Below are 16,312 nucleotides of genomic sequence, written 5' to 3'. Positions count from 1 at the left end.
AATTTGTGGTATAAAATAGCTTGGTTCTTAACTTGTTTTTTACTGGTGACTTATTAAGTGTTTTGGAGTGTTTGCAAAGTCTTGTCCATCTGCTTTCCAGCTTACCAAATTTGTTGCTGGTTTTGCTTTGCTCTCAATACTTTTATTTTGCCTTTAAAAAAAAATTCTCAGGCTGGGTGTGGTGGCTCACACCTGTAATTCTAGCAGTTTGGAAGGCCGAGGCGGGTGGATCACGAGCTCAGGAGTTTGAGACCAACCTAACCGACATGGTGAAACCCTGTCTCTACTAAAAATACAAAAAAAAATTAGCCGGTCGTGGTGGCGTGTGCCTGTAATCCCAGCTACTCAGGAGGCTGAGGCAGGAGAATTGCCTGGATCCGGGAGGCGGAGGTTGCAGTGAGCGGAGATGGTGCCACTGCACTCCAGCCTGGTGACAGAACGAGACTCTGTCTCAAAAAAAGAAAATAAAATTCTCTTTACTGGTATTTTGAGTAGTGTTTTGGAAGAGAACAAAATTAGATACATATGTTTACTTCACCATGTTTTCTCAAAATAGACCTGATTTTTGTATTTTATAAAGTGTATCATACACACCTTTTTATTTTTTATTTTTGTAATTTTAAATGGATACTTCTGTGTCCTAGTTCTGTCATTTGAAGGATTCACTTGGTGTTTTGTTTTGGCTAGATGAAAGTGTCGGCATCTGAACTGTCCGGTACTTCAGTGCCGAAGATAAAATGTATGAAAGAATAAGGAAATTTATTTTTGTACTTCTATAAGTTCATCACAAATACTAGAAAGAGCTATTTTTAGAAAGAGTGGGTTTGGCATGTGGATTTTGTTTTTAAAAGGGAAATTTTTTGTTTTTTTAACAAAATCATCCTAAGTTTTTAAAACTTGTGTAATAAGTTTCCAGGTATAGGAAAGATTTGGACTACTGTGTTTACTTGGGTATATTTGCTACCCCATGTATTTTTTGGAGGAGAGAAAAGATATTCTTTCCTTGACAGTCTCTTCTAATGTTCTCAACATCAGTGTCTTAAGACTTGACCAGGGAGCAGTTAGAGGCAGAACTGACTCTTTTGCTGGCAGTGAAAGAAAAGGCCTGAAAAATACTGAGAGACCCTAGGTTGAATCTGTTAGTATTAAAGTATTGAATACTGTTAACAATTTATTGTCACTTTTTAAAATTGTTAATTCTTTTTCTTCTTCATTTATGTACTAAATAGTCATTGCTTGCTGCTTTACTCAGTATTTTACCAGTTCTCACTTGGGGTTCAGTAGTCCCTATATATTTTTCAAATATATACTCAAGTCAGACTTCATTTTTTAAAATAAATCAGCATTTCTGTGTGTGGATCTAGGGTATGTTAATATTTAAAAGTTCTGTATTTTTTTTTCTTCTGTGCGTTCTTTTTTTTGAGATGGAGTCTTGCTCTGTCACCCAGCTGGAGTGCAGTGGCGTGATCTCGGCTCACTGTAACCTCTGCCTCCTGGGTTCAAGCGATTCTCCTGCCTAAGCCTCCCAAGTAGCTGGGATTACCGTGCCTGGCCTCTTCTGTGCATTCTTGGTTAAAAACTACTATAAAAAGGGCACAGGGCCTGGCACGGTGGTGCATGCCTGTAGTCCCAGCACTTTGGGAGGCCAAGGTGGGTGCATCACGAGATCAGGAGATCGAGATCAGCCTGGCCAAAATGGTGAAACTCCATCTCTACTAAAAATACAAAAATTAGTCAGGCATGGTGGCAGGTGCCTGTAATCCCAGGGACTCAGGAGGCCGAGGCAGGAGAATCACTTGAACCCGGGAGGCGGAGGTTGCAGTGAGCCTAGGTGGCGCCACTGCACTCCAGCCTGGGCAACAGAGCGAGACTCCATCTAAAAAAAAAAAAGGCACAGAGATATAGCACAGTACTGAATAACCTTATTTGTTCCTTTTGCTTGAACATAGTATAGCAGATAAACTATCTTATAGGTAGGAAAAGGACTATGGGAAGGTTAATGTGTGTGTGTGTGTGTGTGTGTTATTGTTTTAGGCAAATACTGAAGAGTATAGCCAACAAAGGACGATGTAAAGAATTTACAAGTTCTGTGTTAGCAATTTGATACACTTTTAAAAATGAGTATTATGGAACACGTTTTTGTCAGGTTGTTAATATTCTCTGTACAGATTTTGGAGAAGTAAATTTTTTATAGTTAAAGCAAATGATAGGTTCTCGGGTTAAAGTGTCACTATGGGATCATAAAAATACAGTGCTTTGAGAACTGAAGGCTCTTTAGAAGATTTCACAGTCTGAAGCTGAAAATGATTGTCGAAGATCATGGATGTGTTCATGGAAAATAAAATTTTTAGGATTCTGATTCTGCTGCTCACTCCACTTAATCAGTAACTAAGTCATTTTCTGCCAGCACATGAGCTTGTCTTTAAATTACTTATAGAGCCAGCTGAGTTGAGCTCTATTCTATTTTCCCTGACAGATAAAATTTACCCTAGTCTGTAGGTTGGGTTCTAAAGGCTCAGTATGAGCCACATTTTCATACCCAGTGTATATTCCTCTCTGAATTCCTTATGTACACTCCTCAGCATGCTTCAAAAAGATAGATTTTGGCTGCCAGGTTCTTTTCTTTTATTATGATAATAAAGGTCAGTAGAATCTTTGTTAGTGATGTTTTACATGATCTAAATTAAAAGATTTTGTATTAGTATGTGTCACTTTGATAACATTAAATCTCTTTTCATTGTATGCACAGCCTGTAAATAATTTAGAACTAATCTTAAAAACTGGAAAACGTCCGGGCGTGGTGGCTAACACCTATAATCCCAGCATTTTGGGAGGCTGAGGCAGGTGGATCACCTGAGGTCAGGAGTTCGAGATCAGCCTGGCCAACATGGCGAAACCCCATCTCTACTAAAAATACAAAAATTGGCTGGGTGTGGTGGTGAGCGCCTGTAATCCCAGCTACTTGGGAGGCTGAGGTAGGAGAATTACTTGAATCTGGGAGGCAGAGGTTGCAGTGAGCCAAGATTGCGCCACTGCACTCCAGCCTGGGTGTCAGATCGAGACTTGGTCTCAAAAAAAAAAAAAAAAAAGAAAGAAAGAAAAAATTGACACATGCCTAATAATTATCAGTACAGTTATAGACTCAGTTTAATAAATAAAGGAATATTGTCTCTCAATTAGGACAACCTAATTATAAAAATGAGTGGCTGAGGAGATATACAATACTTGTTTGTTTTTGACTAATGAGAGCTAGATTTTGATTATTTATTTAGAGACGGAGTCTCTCTCTGTCACCCAGGCTGGAGTGCAGTGGTGTGATCATAACTCAGTGTAACCTTGAATTCCTAGGGTCAAGCAATCCTTCTTCCTCAGCCTCTCAAGTAGCTGGAACTACAGGTATGTGCCACCATGCCTAGCTAGTTTTTAAATTTTTTGTAGAGACAGGGTCTTACTATGTTGCCCAGGCTGGTGTCAAACTCTGGGTCTCAAGCAGTCGTCCTGCCTTGGCCTCCCAAAGCACCGGGATTATAGGTGTGAGCCACCATGCCCAGCATCAAGTTGTTTTTTTTTTTTTTTTTTAAGTTAGTTTTTTAAAAAGTGTGTTTTTCTTGAGTGCCAGCTGTTTGGAAATAGTAAGTTTATTTTGACTATGGTATATCATCGTTTGAATATATAGCTGATGTTTGTTATTCAAAGTAGATGTGCCAAAAAGTTCTTGAGAGCACTGAATTAGTGAACACTGAGCTAGCTATTGCTCCTAGGGGAAATACAGTATTAGGTTTCTTTGAGCCTCTGGTAACATTTTTGTTATCCCATTAACGTATACCCTTGTTTCATGTGTGTTTCTTTTTAGGGCACTGCATTTAGTATATTATTTTAGTATATTCGTTTATATTCAATAGCACTAAAACACATGTCTGAACAAAGCTATCTAACTTGCTTTTTCTCTGTAAGACACATCACAGCCTCCTTGTGTTTACTAGCCAGCACTTCAGCAGTATGCTTGGGGGCCATTTTAAATAATGAAATCACTAACAAAAATATGAAAACTGTGCCACTAAATAGAACTGTGAAAAGGACACTTGTTTATAGTGTGAGAGCTGACACTAGATAGCAGAGTATCATCTTGTTCAACCTCAATGGGGAATGTGCACATCAGTGGACCCAAATTTTTGTTGCTCTACACATGTGCATGTCCATGAATAACCATATTTTGATTTGGGGAGTTATAAATGTGTTTTAGCGAGTAGGTAAATTCACAGATATGGAACCATGAATAATGAGATTAGACCACATTTATTTATTTCATCCCCTATTGATGGACTTATGGGTTTTTCCTCTTAGAAACAAGGCTATAGTAAATATGCGTATGTAATAGCATACATGTTTGGGGAGTTTCTTCAGGGTTTGTTCTAAGAAGTGGAGTTACTGGTATGTGCATTTAAAATTTTATTAGCTATTTGTATTAGTCTGTTTTCATACTGCTGATAAAGACATACCTGAGACTGGGCAATTTGTAAAAGAAAGATGTTTAATTGGACTACGGTTCCACGTGGCTGGGGAAGCCTCACAATCGTGGCAGAAGGCAAGGAGGAGCAAGTCCTGTCTTACATGATGGCAGCAGGTAAAGAGAGAATGAGGAAGACGCAAAAGCAGAAATCCCTGATAAAACCATCAGACCTTGTGCAACTTACTCAGTCCATGAGAACAGTATAGGGGAAACCACCCTCATGATTCAATCATCTCTCACCAGGTCCCTCCCACAACACGTGGAAATTATGGGATTACAATTCAAGATGAGATTTGGGTGGGGACACAGAGCCAGACCACGTCACTATTTTATTATTGCCAAATTATTCTCCATAGTGGTTACATCAGCGTATACTCTCACAGCGTTATATGAAAGTTTCCATTTACCCAGATTTTTGCCAGCTCATAGTATATGTATGACTTTACATGTTTGCTATTCTGATAGTTATAAAATGGTACATATATTTGAGTTTTCTCTGATTTCAGTGTCTTCAATCTGAATCTGTTAGAGACCAGTGTTAGTAGTTTCTAAAAGCCTTTTGTTTTTGAACTGAAAACTTTGTTTAACCTTTTATTGTGATATTTGTCAGTAGTGATATAATCTCTATTATATATCCAACTTATTTTTCAGTTTGCTAATCCAGACTTTACACAACCTATCTCAGAAGTTGTAGATGAAGTAATTCAGAATTGTCCTATTGATGTCAGACGTCCTCTCTACAAGGTATTTATAGCAAAATTGTTATTCAAGGTCTTACTTTAAAAAAACTTAAACACCTCTCATAAAAAGGATATAATAGCATTTCAGTACTGTGTATTATATCTTTAAACTTTTCTCTGTTTAAATATTATGTTTATTTTCTCTCCACTAGAATATTGTCCTCTCTGGAGGTTCAACCATGTTCAGGGACTTTGGACGTCGCTTGCAAAGAGATTTGAAAAGAACTGTAGATGCCCGGCTGAAATTAAGTGAGGAATTGAGTGGCGGTAGATTGAAGGTTGGTTTTCCTGATTATTGGTGAGAAGGTTGAGGGTGCCTTCCTTGATTGGGATGAGAAATATTTGCCAACATTCACTCTGATTTAGGAAAATAAGAGGAACTTGTCAGGTGTTCTAATGGAAATGGTTAATGTTATAGATTTATGTCTGTGATATTCTGGATCATTTGATTTTTTTAGGATATTGTCTGTATTTCTGGAAAATAATTCTTAGTAATACCTGTGGAAAGACTTTTTTTTAAATACCTCTCATAGATAATTAATATAGTAGATTTCTTTGCATACACCAACAAAATTAATTATGGATCCACAAAATTTTATATACTATAGAAGGACAACAAAGCTGAGTTGAGATTGATGCCATTGTTGAGTAGTTAAGCCTGCTCTCAAAAACTGACTTTAGCTTCCACATAGCAACCTCAAAGTGTGCAATCAAATTGGTGGTTTAACAAAGTAACCTTTGTATTACATGTCCTGGACCTTTAGGCTTGAGGTTAAAAAAAAATCAAAATTAATTTAAAATTCTTAGATGTCTACTTTCTATATTTAGAGATAGATTTTTCATTTTTTTCATCCTTGTTAAATATTGAAGCAGAACATTGATTTAGAGGAATGATATGGCTTTTTTCAAAGCTGCTTGAAAAAAGGTATTTTGAAAAAAGGTATTTCATGCTGAATAAAACACCTTCTGCTTGGAAGATTACCAAGAATGAGGACTTTATCTGAGACCTCCACAATCATTCAGAATTACTTAAAAGTAAAGCACAACACTGTAGGGTTTGCTGATTGTTGAGAAATTGCATGATGGCTGACTGTTGTCAGTGCCTATATTTTGATTATCTTGAGTAAACTATCCCTAGGAATGCAGTAAAAAGTGTATGTTTTGGGTGGAAGGCAAAATATTGAACTCTGTCCCTATAATGTCATGACTTCACACTTCAGGAAGTCTACTCAATAGACTTCTAAAATGTTGCATTTGCTTTTGCATCCCCTTCCCAACCAGCCAAACCACCAGCCCACCCCCAGTCATCCATTCATTTGCCCATCCATCTACTCCCCTTACCCACATATCTATCTACCCTACCTCCTACCTAAAAAAGAAGTCATTGGGTTTTGCAAGTATAAATTCTCTGTACTGAGAATCCTACTCATCACATTGATTAAGTGAATGAACATAGTGCATGTTCTGTTTTTTTTGTTAGAATACTTAGAAAGATTGAAGTTGATTGTCCTAATGGTGTGGTTATGGATGTATTAAGTAGCCGTTTAGTTTTTAATAACTCATTACAGATATATAAGTACAAAACAATGCTGTATGTTTTTGAGTATAGTATTTTAATAAAGTAAGATTGTTTAACATTTTTAAGCTCTTTTTACACTTGTAAATAAATAAATTTACCCAGTGATCAGTACTGTATCGACATATCGAAAGAAACAGGTTGGGTGTCCCTTTTTTGAATTGCTTCATACCAGAAGTGTTTCAGGTTTTGAGTATTTCTGGATTTTGGAGTATTTGCATTATATACTGGTTCAACATCCTTAATCCAAAAATCTGAAATCCTGAGCATTTCCTTTGAACATCATCTCAAAAAGTTTTTGGATCTTGGAGCATTTTGGATTTTCAGACTTGGGATGCTCATCATGTATAGGAAAAACCTTGTGTTTTGGAGGACTCTGCCTTCTTCACCTTAGTTTTACTTGCTCTTAACTTTTATAGGTCTTAATAGCATGTCTTTATCTATCTGTCTGTCTCTGGCTTTATTCTCCTTCAGTCTGTAATTTTTAATGGCAACCAAACAGCTTTGAAAAAAGCCATATCATTCTGTTTCTATAAATATGTGTGTGTACACACACACACACACAGACACACACTAAATTGTAGATATGATGGTTCATTATCCCCAAACATTTTAGTATATTTCTAAAATCAAGAACATATTACAATTATCAAAGTCATGAAATTAACCTTGATCCAGTGTTATCTAGTTATAGAACTGATTCTAATTTTACCAGTTGTTTCACTAATGTCCCTTATAACAAAAGGAAAACAAAATACCTTTTTCCCCCTTATCCAGGATCCAATCAAGGATTGCATGTTTCATTTACTGTGTTGCTTCAATCTGTTACATACTCAATGTTTTTTGTCTTTCATGAATGAATGTAACATTTTTGAAGAGTACAGTCATTTATTTTGTAGCATATCCTTCAGCTTGGGTTTGTTTAATATTTCTGCTCGAGTAGGTTCAGATTATGTACTTTTGGCAGTGATGCCACAGAATTGATATTGTATCATTTTTAGTGCGTTGTATCAGTAGACACATAGAATTTGTCCTGTGTGTGAATTTTGAGCTTTTGGTTGAAGTTGTGTCTGCCAGGTTTTTTCACTATAAAGTTATTATGTTTTCCTTTATATTTAATAAGAATCTTATGAGGAGACACTTTCAGACTATCCTGTTTCTTGTTAAAGTTTCAATCACTAGTTTTTAGCATCCATTGTGATTCTTTCCTAAAACAGTTATTACTGTGGTAGTTGCTAAATGGCGTTTTGCAATTTCCATCATTCCTTCTATGTTTTTAAGTCTTGTTTTACTATAAGCAAGAGTTTTCCATTCTCCCACATTCGTTTATTCTTTTAGTAATATCTATATGAACTCCTGATTTCTCATTTTGTGGTCTATATCTTTAATATCACTGTGATATCATAATATCAGTAATACCACTCATCATTAATTTTAATGCCCCTTTTTTTTTTTTCAGATTTGACCAGTGGGAGTTATTCAAATGGCTCTTAGATTTTTTTTTTATGCAGCCGCATCTTTTTTTGCCTACTTCTGTACTTCCTGGCACAGCAAGGTGTTTCAGGCTGATCTTGTACTTTCTCTTTTCTGGCCCTGGAATCAGCCCTTTTTTTCTCCTTTTCTTTCTTCAAGACAGCTTGTCTTGTTCCTTTTAGTGGAGAACGTTACTAAGAAACCAAGCTTTGTGCTCATTGCTGCTGGGGTATCACTGAGTCTAGGCCTTCCCAGTGATGAGAGCTAGGGGTGTGTGTGTGTCTATACATCTATATCTAATTCTCTACATAGATTAAAACCATGAATTTTTACAGATGTCTCAAGTTACAGAAGGTTCACTCTAGTTTTCTGCCCTTCCATGTTGTAATGCCCTTCTCTGACAGTGAGAAACCTGGCTCCTATTATCTATAATATATTTATGTTTTTGCTTAATCTTGGAATATGTATATAATAGTTTCAGAATTGTTAATCCACACCACTGTGAAAAATAGACCCAAAACTATAGTTCAATATTTGCTTATATTTTATCTTCAGCCTGAAGGCTTATAAGATTCAAAATACTGTGTTCACAAGTTGCTTGGGTTAGTCCCTTTCCTCACCTTAGTGTGCCTATGTTTGAAAAAAGTACCATTAGTTTAATTTGTTTTTGTTGTACTTTGTTTTGCCCCAACCTCCCCTTCTTTTAAGGTGTTATTTTTTAATATGTAAAACACTAACATTTAGATTCTTAAAGTCAGAGCTGTATAAAACGTGTGCTCATTGCTATTTCCCTTCCATTTATTCTGCTCTGTTCCCTCCCTATCTCTTCCACAGTGTTCCCAACCCCTTTCCTCTGAGACAGCCAATCTCAGTTGTTTCTGGTTTGTAAGATACCACCTGAATTTAGTATAGGTATTATTTTTGTATATGTACATTTAAGGTTAAATGACACAGAAATTGTTATTTGAATTTACTATGAAGATGATCTTACTATGTCTTTCTTTAGCCAAAACCTATTGATGTACAAGTCATTACACACCACATGCAGCGATATGCAGTTTGGTTTGGAGGATCAATGCTGGCTTCCACGGTGAGTGTGATGAAGCTTACTTTTGTTTTATTTTATCATTATTATTCTATTTATTTATTTTTGAGGTGGAGTTTCACTCTTGTCACCCAGGCTGGAGTGCAATGGTATGATCTTGGCTTATTGCAACCTCCACCTCCTGGGTTAAGTGATTCTCCTGCCTCAGCCTCCCAAGTAGCTGGGACTACAGGCATGCGCCACCACACCTGGCTAATTTTGCATTTTTAGCAGATACTGGGTTTCATCATGTTGGCTAGGTTACTCTCGAACTCCTGACCTTGGGTGATCCGCCCACCTTGGCCTCCCAAAGTGTTGGGATTACAGGCGTGAGCCACTGCTCCTGGCCTTTATTATTATTATTATTTTTATTGAGATGAGGTCTTACTATGTTGCCAGGCTGGTCTCAAACTCCTGGGCTCAAGTGATCCTCCCACCTCAGCCTCCCAAAGAGCACTGAGTTTATAGGTGTGAGCTACTGCACCTGACTGAAGCTTAGTTTAAATTTATATATATATATATATATATATATATATATATATATATATATGTATATGTTTAAGATAGAAGAATCCATCAATACTTAGAGAAGAACAAAGCAAATTCCTTTAAATTGTATCTAAAAATAATAGGAAACTTTGTATATATGTGTTTGTAGTATTTTAAAAATTGGAAGTAATTTAAATTTAATTGGAAGTCATTTGAATTTAATTTTTTTCTTTTTTAGCTTGCAAGACATTTTAGAGTGACCATTTGATACTATGTTTTAAAGTTTATCTGTAGGGAAAGTTCTATTAAAACTGGTAATTTAGTCATCAGAAGGTCCTTGTTTGTTCTGTTTAAGTATTTAAAAACATTAAGGTAAAAGTTAAGTTTGATTGCATAGACAGTATGATGTTTTACAGTGAATAAAGGGAATTATTCTAAGAATCCTGTCCCCAAATTAAAATGTCTTTAAAGCCCCCTTAAAAGGTGTTGTAGTGTTCTAATACCATTAACCTAGGAAGTATTGGTGCTTTGTTCTGGTAGTGCGTGGAATATTAAAATAAAGGAGCTTTTATCGGAATTATTGAATAACTGTACAACTTTGGATTTAAAACCATTTCAAACATAGGAGGTGAAAGTTATTTTCTTCCTCAATTTTAGTCTTCTTCAATTGGGCCATATAACCTAGTTGAGTTTGTGACTTTGCCTTGAGAAATGAGGTAACATAGCATGGAACAGTCTTATCTTTTCCAGACCTTGAGTGAGGAAGGCAAATGATCTAGACATTTCTTAGAACTAGACAAAAAATAGTCATAGCATGACTAGGAGTAGTTTATCTGTAGTTAGGCGAATGCCACTTCTTTACATTATTGGTGCAATGAAAGTATGGGAAAGTCTCAACAGAACAGACTAGACATTTGAGAACGTTCCGTTTTTCAAAATTTCAGAATCCTCGCAGCAGGTGTGTGAGACAAGGATTGGGGACAGGAGTTAATTGCTCTTTTGGAGTTCCGATAAAGATTTATAGCTGGTTTTAAGTCATGGCTGCTAGAATTTCTAAGCTTTCATGCCATGAATGGACTAGTAATAAACATTTTAGACTTAATATCTATTTTAAAGCATCACTCTTAAAGTTTATTTCAGTATACCTTCAAGATGGTAGATTTTTGATCCTTATAAAAATACATATTTTTTGTTTTCAGCCTGAGTTCTACCAAGTATGCCACACCAAAAAGGATTATGAAGAAATTGGACCTAGCATTTGTCGTCACAATCCAGTGTTTGGAGTCATGTCGTAAAATTGGCTTCATAGTTATTGGGGTTAGGGAGGTGGGGAAGAGATAATCTTTCTGATTACCTGTTTTGTCTGGATGGCTGGTTTTGAGGTTTTAAACCTAACTTGAAATAGTAACACCAAACATGATTATACAGGAATATTTTAATAAGTGTATCACCATGCAGATGTAGAAGAGAGCGAAAGTGATTGTGTTTTTCTTTAGATTGAATATTTGAATCTTACGTGTAACAAAAAGAAGTGGGTTTTAGTTCTTTCTGTGCCCTAATATTTTGTATATTAATGAATTATCCAAGATTCGATGGGATTTATCAGTGTGTAGATAGCTCTATAATGCTTGAATTGTACACTTCTAAGTGTGCAGTGCAAGAGCTTGTTTATATTTCATACTTTTTATACTTTGAGGAAAAAAAGTCAAAGAAAAATTGTATTTGAGGGAAAAAACCATGACCAAGTAAAGGATAAATTCAAAAAATAGCCTCATGAGACTTGGCATACACACTCATGGGATTCCAGTTATTATGGAGTGCTTCCATCCCTCTCTACCCCTTCCACCCAAAAGGTTTTCTTTGCAAGTGCTTTTGGAACTAAGAGCTAGTATCTTGGATTAACTGATGCCTGCTAGTGCTTTCTGATTACTTGCATTCTGTTTCTTGCTTTAAAAGAAGAGTAAAGACAAGAGTGTTGGACCAGTATTGCAGTTCTGTAGTGTCATTTCTTATAAAAAACAAAACAACAACAATAATTTATCAAAATTGGCATATTTAAAGCCTAACAACATTCTAATAAAGGCACAAATTTCTTTTTAATACTTGTTTCAGGCTCTTTAATCTCTTTATAAGTTAACTAATAAATCTATTTTCTTCAGACTTCTGCAATAGTTCTTTAAAATCACAACAGTTAGCAAGCTGACTTTTTTAATGTGCTCAATACAAATACTTGTGAACTTTTAATATGTTGAGTGCTTTCATTTTGATAACTGGATCTCCATTTGATATTTTCACTTGTATAACTCATTTGCAGTCTGAAAATTTTTTTTTAGTGCCAGTCCCTGAACATATCATTGAAAGTTAATTTTCTTTGCATTTTAAAATATCTGGATTATGAAGAAAAAGTGATGAAAATAAATTAAAACTGAATTACCTTTTCTAATGCTTTTTTTTTTTAAGTAATGTAATTCTATTTTGTTTTTATGTATGTGATATGATTCCTGTTTCTGTTGAGATTTGGGAGTTACTGAAATCTCTGTAATCTGTATGGTAGAAAATTTCGTGTGACCTTAAAATTTTACCAGTTATTTATAGAAAGATAAAATGGGAAATGTTTTATAGGCTTTTTACTAGCAATATCAGTGAACACTTGAACTCCATTATTCTTGAAAATAACACGTTAGGATTAGAATACTTCTATTCAAAAGTGAAAGAATATAAAGTGTTTAGTTTTTTGTTTTTACTATAAAGATAGAATTGGGGAGTAAACTTCAGTTTTTGTTTAGAGTGGATCTGAATATTTAAAATCCTGTAATAATTTTTGTGAATCTTCATTCTTTGAGTATGGGATTGTAAAAGACAAACTGTATATCCTACAGTAGTATCATCATCAGTATCAAAGGTCTCCTATTTTTTACTTGGAAAAGTAATTCACAAACATTATAAAAATACTATTCAAACAGTACCAAAGAGTAGATTAGCAAAAGTAAGTTTTTTTCCCTAGCCTGTCTCATTTTTCCATCATTACACAGACTACTTGGAATGTCTTAGATGTCCTTGTATTGTAATTTTCTGTGTAGGTAGAAATAAACGTAGCTTTCTTATTTTACACAAATAGGAAGTTACTGTATATACTGTTATGCACTTTGCTTTTATTAAAGATCTTTTGATAAAGAACTATATTGATAAGCAGTAAAGGTGTCATGCTCCTGGCCCAATAAAATATTGTTAGCATTGTCATAAATATGTCTTTTCCACCGGCGATGGTTGGGTAGTAAGTGAATAAGCTAGAAAGACATGTTTATAAAGCTATTTGATGACAATCTCAGGCATATTTATACAGAGGTGTTCTTAACTGTTTGCTACAAAAACATGAAGGTCAAAAACTTTCTTGAAGCTTACACTTATTTGGGGAAACAAAACTCTAGCCCTTCTTGTATATTTTCTGATATCCCTTTTGCTCTACTTTTAGAGGAGTGAACCCTAATAGGATGGTAGCAGCATTCTTGTTTCTTTATATCTCCCCCCTGTGATTGTATACCGTTTTTTCAACTTAAAGCAACTTCAGTTGGAAATATGTAGAGGTTGGCCAAGGTGAACTAAAAAGTCTGTAACACTGATTAGATATCAAGCAACATGAGCATGGTACTAAAAGCACCAACTGAAGCCAGTGATTTAATTTTTAATTCTGATTCTGATAATTGATGATATAGCTCCTTGAACTTTGTTTTTTGTTAAAACTTGGAAAATATATTTGTATTATTTTAGACAAATTATTTGAACTCTCTGGACCTCGATTCAATTTATATGTAAGGTAAAGGCATTATGCTGGATTATCCTGCAATTTCTTTGAGTTGTTAGAATATAATGTAGCTTAATAATAGCAATATTAGCAGTGTAATAGATTCTGACTGCAAAACCTAGCCTTTTCTATTGATTCATTTGTAGTAGTAAAGGTATTACCTAATTTATCCTTTTTAATAGGCAGTGCTTTGATCAAGTGGGAAATGGTAATGGACAAATAAAATCAATGATCATTATCTAAGTTGATGCCTGCTTTTCAGAAAGTGAGCAAATTTCACATCTTAACCCTTAGACATTAATTCATGGCACCTACTATAAGTACTCACCCTCTTCTTACCTATCTTCTTTTCTATAAGAGATAAAGTGGTTATTCATACCCCCAATACAGTTTTTTGGTTTGTTTTCACAGCTACTTAAAAGATTAAAATAACTATTCTTGCAGATATTTCTAGGATATTTTTAGAAATAATACTGGGATAATAGGCCAATTATGATCTTTATTTTTAATTGCTACAGAAAAGTACTAGAGAATATATCTATAGAAACTTCTTCTTTCAGATAGCCCTAAAGATGATACTAGAATGTTTATAAAATTATTGAGAAGATTATTTGTGTTATAAAACCTTATTTGTACCATAATAGTAAAGGATGTTTTTGTTCCTCTTCATTCTGGGCTAATCTGTCAATACTGAAGTCCAGTCTTTTCCCCCTTTTCTTACCAGCTCAACCTTGATTCCTGTGACCCATTCTTTCTGATCTTTCGTAGTTCGTAGTCACCAGGCATGAGTACCTTGGATAGCCCTCTGAAGTCTCTCTGTTAGCACCCAGATTTCCAACTCGGGTTAATTGGTACTAATTCTATTAGCTGGTATAAATAATCCAAAATCTGTGCAGACTCTGGGAGCAAAATGTTCTACTCAGTTTGAAATACTGTGCCTTAAAATGTATTTCATTGTAACAGCACCTTGTGTATATAGTTGCCCAAGGACAGAGTTGTTACAAGTTATGTGGAACTTTCATAGCAAATCTTGACAGTAAATATTTTGTTCTTATATTAGGTCTATATCCTGAATTGACCTTTAGCAAGAATCTTTAGATCTGCTGGAGGGCTGGGATGGCTTTTGGACTTCAGTGAAAAAGAATTTCTGCTACTCATTGTTGATAATGCTTCAGTACTGTATAAATGTTTATCCTTTTCCACGTAATTTGTTTTCTATTATATGAGAACTTTTATTATAATTTGCCTTGGTCTTGATAGAATCTTAACAAAAATAAATTAAAATCTGTGGTCGTCTGAGGTATTCTCCATGCTATAACCCAGTTTAGCTGATGCATTTGGAGCTTGGGTGCTGAAATTAAATATAACCTATTTGAGTTAAGGATTTATTATTGGTGCTCCAGTGGTCACAGGAACAATAAAAAAGGAACAACGATAGAAATATGTGATCTAGGAAAGAAGGCAACTGAAAAACCTGAAAGAAAAAAAATGAAAGATTAAAAGTATATGATATTCTGTTTTGATTTAGCAATTACTTGTTTTCTAGTGTTCTGTCAATTTTTGGTGACTTTTATAATTACATTAAAACTAAGATGCTGAATTAAAGTTTCCCTTTTATTGAAGCACCAACATTCACTTATATTACCTATATATTGCATCAGGTTTTGAGCCTTCAATCCCAGAAGCATTTATTGACTGTCTATTGTGGTTCAAGTACTGTGCATAAAGATGAGTAAATATTCTGTCCTTGGCTTAGTCTAATAGTAAAGGCACTCTTAGAGGAGGGACAAATATTTTGCCTAGATAAGATTTGAGAGATAGTAAGTGTGGAATTTCTCTTCATAAAAATGGTAGTGATAGTTGTTTAGAGGGAGAAGTCCAGCTATGTAGGGTGAAAGTAGGGCTTATAAAAGTGGATCTATGGTTTAAAAATTAGTACTTTGCTCCTAAAATTTTTACCTAAATGTTACATGCAACAACAGATGAAAGTAATTCGACAGTAGCATCTGCTTTATTCATTTCATATTTCCAGTGCCTTACGTGTTGCTTGGCATATAGTAGTTGTTTAGTAGATGTGTTTGATGAATGAATGAATAAATAAAAATTATTTTTCATGTTAAAATAAAACTGAATTACATGAGTATACAACTTCTGTTCCTTCAAAATACCCATATTTGTCAAATATGACCGAATTACGACTTTTTCTCTGTTCCACTAGTTTCTACCTTAAAAGTGACACTCTGTGTAAAGTAGTGGGGGATTACTAAGTGATCATAACTTTTCTGAAGTACGTCTTAAATAATCAAGTGTTCAGTCATTTCGAAGTCTCTGTAGTGTAAATGATCATGGGCTCTAAATCAGATTGTTGTACAAGGTAATTGACATGTCCTGAAATGTAACATTCAACATTAACAGTAGAAACAGGCCTAATTTCTGCCTTGCTTTTATTGATCAATTTTGATATTGTCCAGATCCCATGTTAAACCACTTGATTTAGAGATGACTTAATTCTAAACTTCCTCCATTTTTGATTAATAAGATTCAAGGTTGCAGTAAATTGTTAATCTTATTTGGAATTCTATTAGAAAGTCGATATTGGAATTGGAACCACATATCTTTTTCTTATTGTGGGTACATG

General features: G+C 34.9%; 1 protein-coding gene across 1 annotated transcript in view; it reads left to right on the top strand.

Annotated features, from left to right (window-relative positions):
- Positions 1-12,310, top strand: part of ACTR3 (actin related protein 3) — a 73,363-nt gene extending 61,053 nt beyond the window's left edge. The window contains exons 9-12 of the mRNA XM_055262402.2: positions 5,162-5,254; positions 5,403-5,528; positions 9,306-9,389; positions 11,072-12,310. Of these exons, the coding sequence (XP_055118377.1) occupies positions 5,162-5,254; positions 5,403-5,528; positions 9,306-9,389; positions 11,072-11,167 (399 nt within the window). The 3' untranslated portion in view covers positions 11,168-12,310. The remainder of the gene's footprint in view (positions 1-5,161; positions 5,255-5,402; positions 5,529-9,305; positions 9,390-11,071) is intronic.
- The last annotated feature ends 4,002 nt before the right edge of the window (positions 12,311-16,312 follow it).

The sequence above is a fragment of the Symphalangus syndactylus genome, chromosome 22, assembly GCF_028878055.3.
Source record: "Symphalangus syndactylus isolate Jambi chromosome 22, NHGRI_mSymSyn1-v2.1_pri, whole genome shotgun sequence".
NCBI lineage: Eukaryota > Metazoa > Chordata > Mammalia > Primates > Hylobatidae > Symphalangus > Symphalangus syndactylus.
The sequence above is the reverse complement of the archived record's forward strand: the minus strand, read 5'-3'. Positions and strand labels throughout refer to the sequence as shown.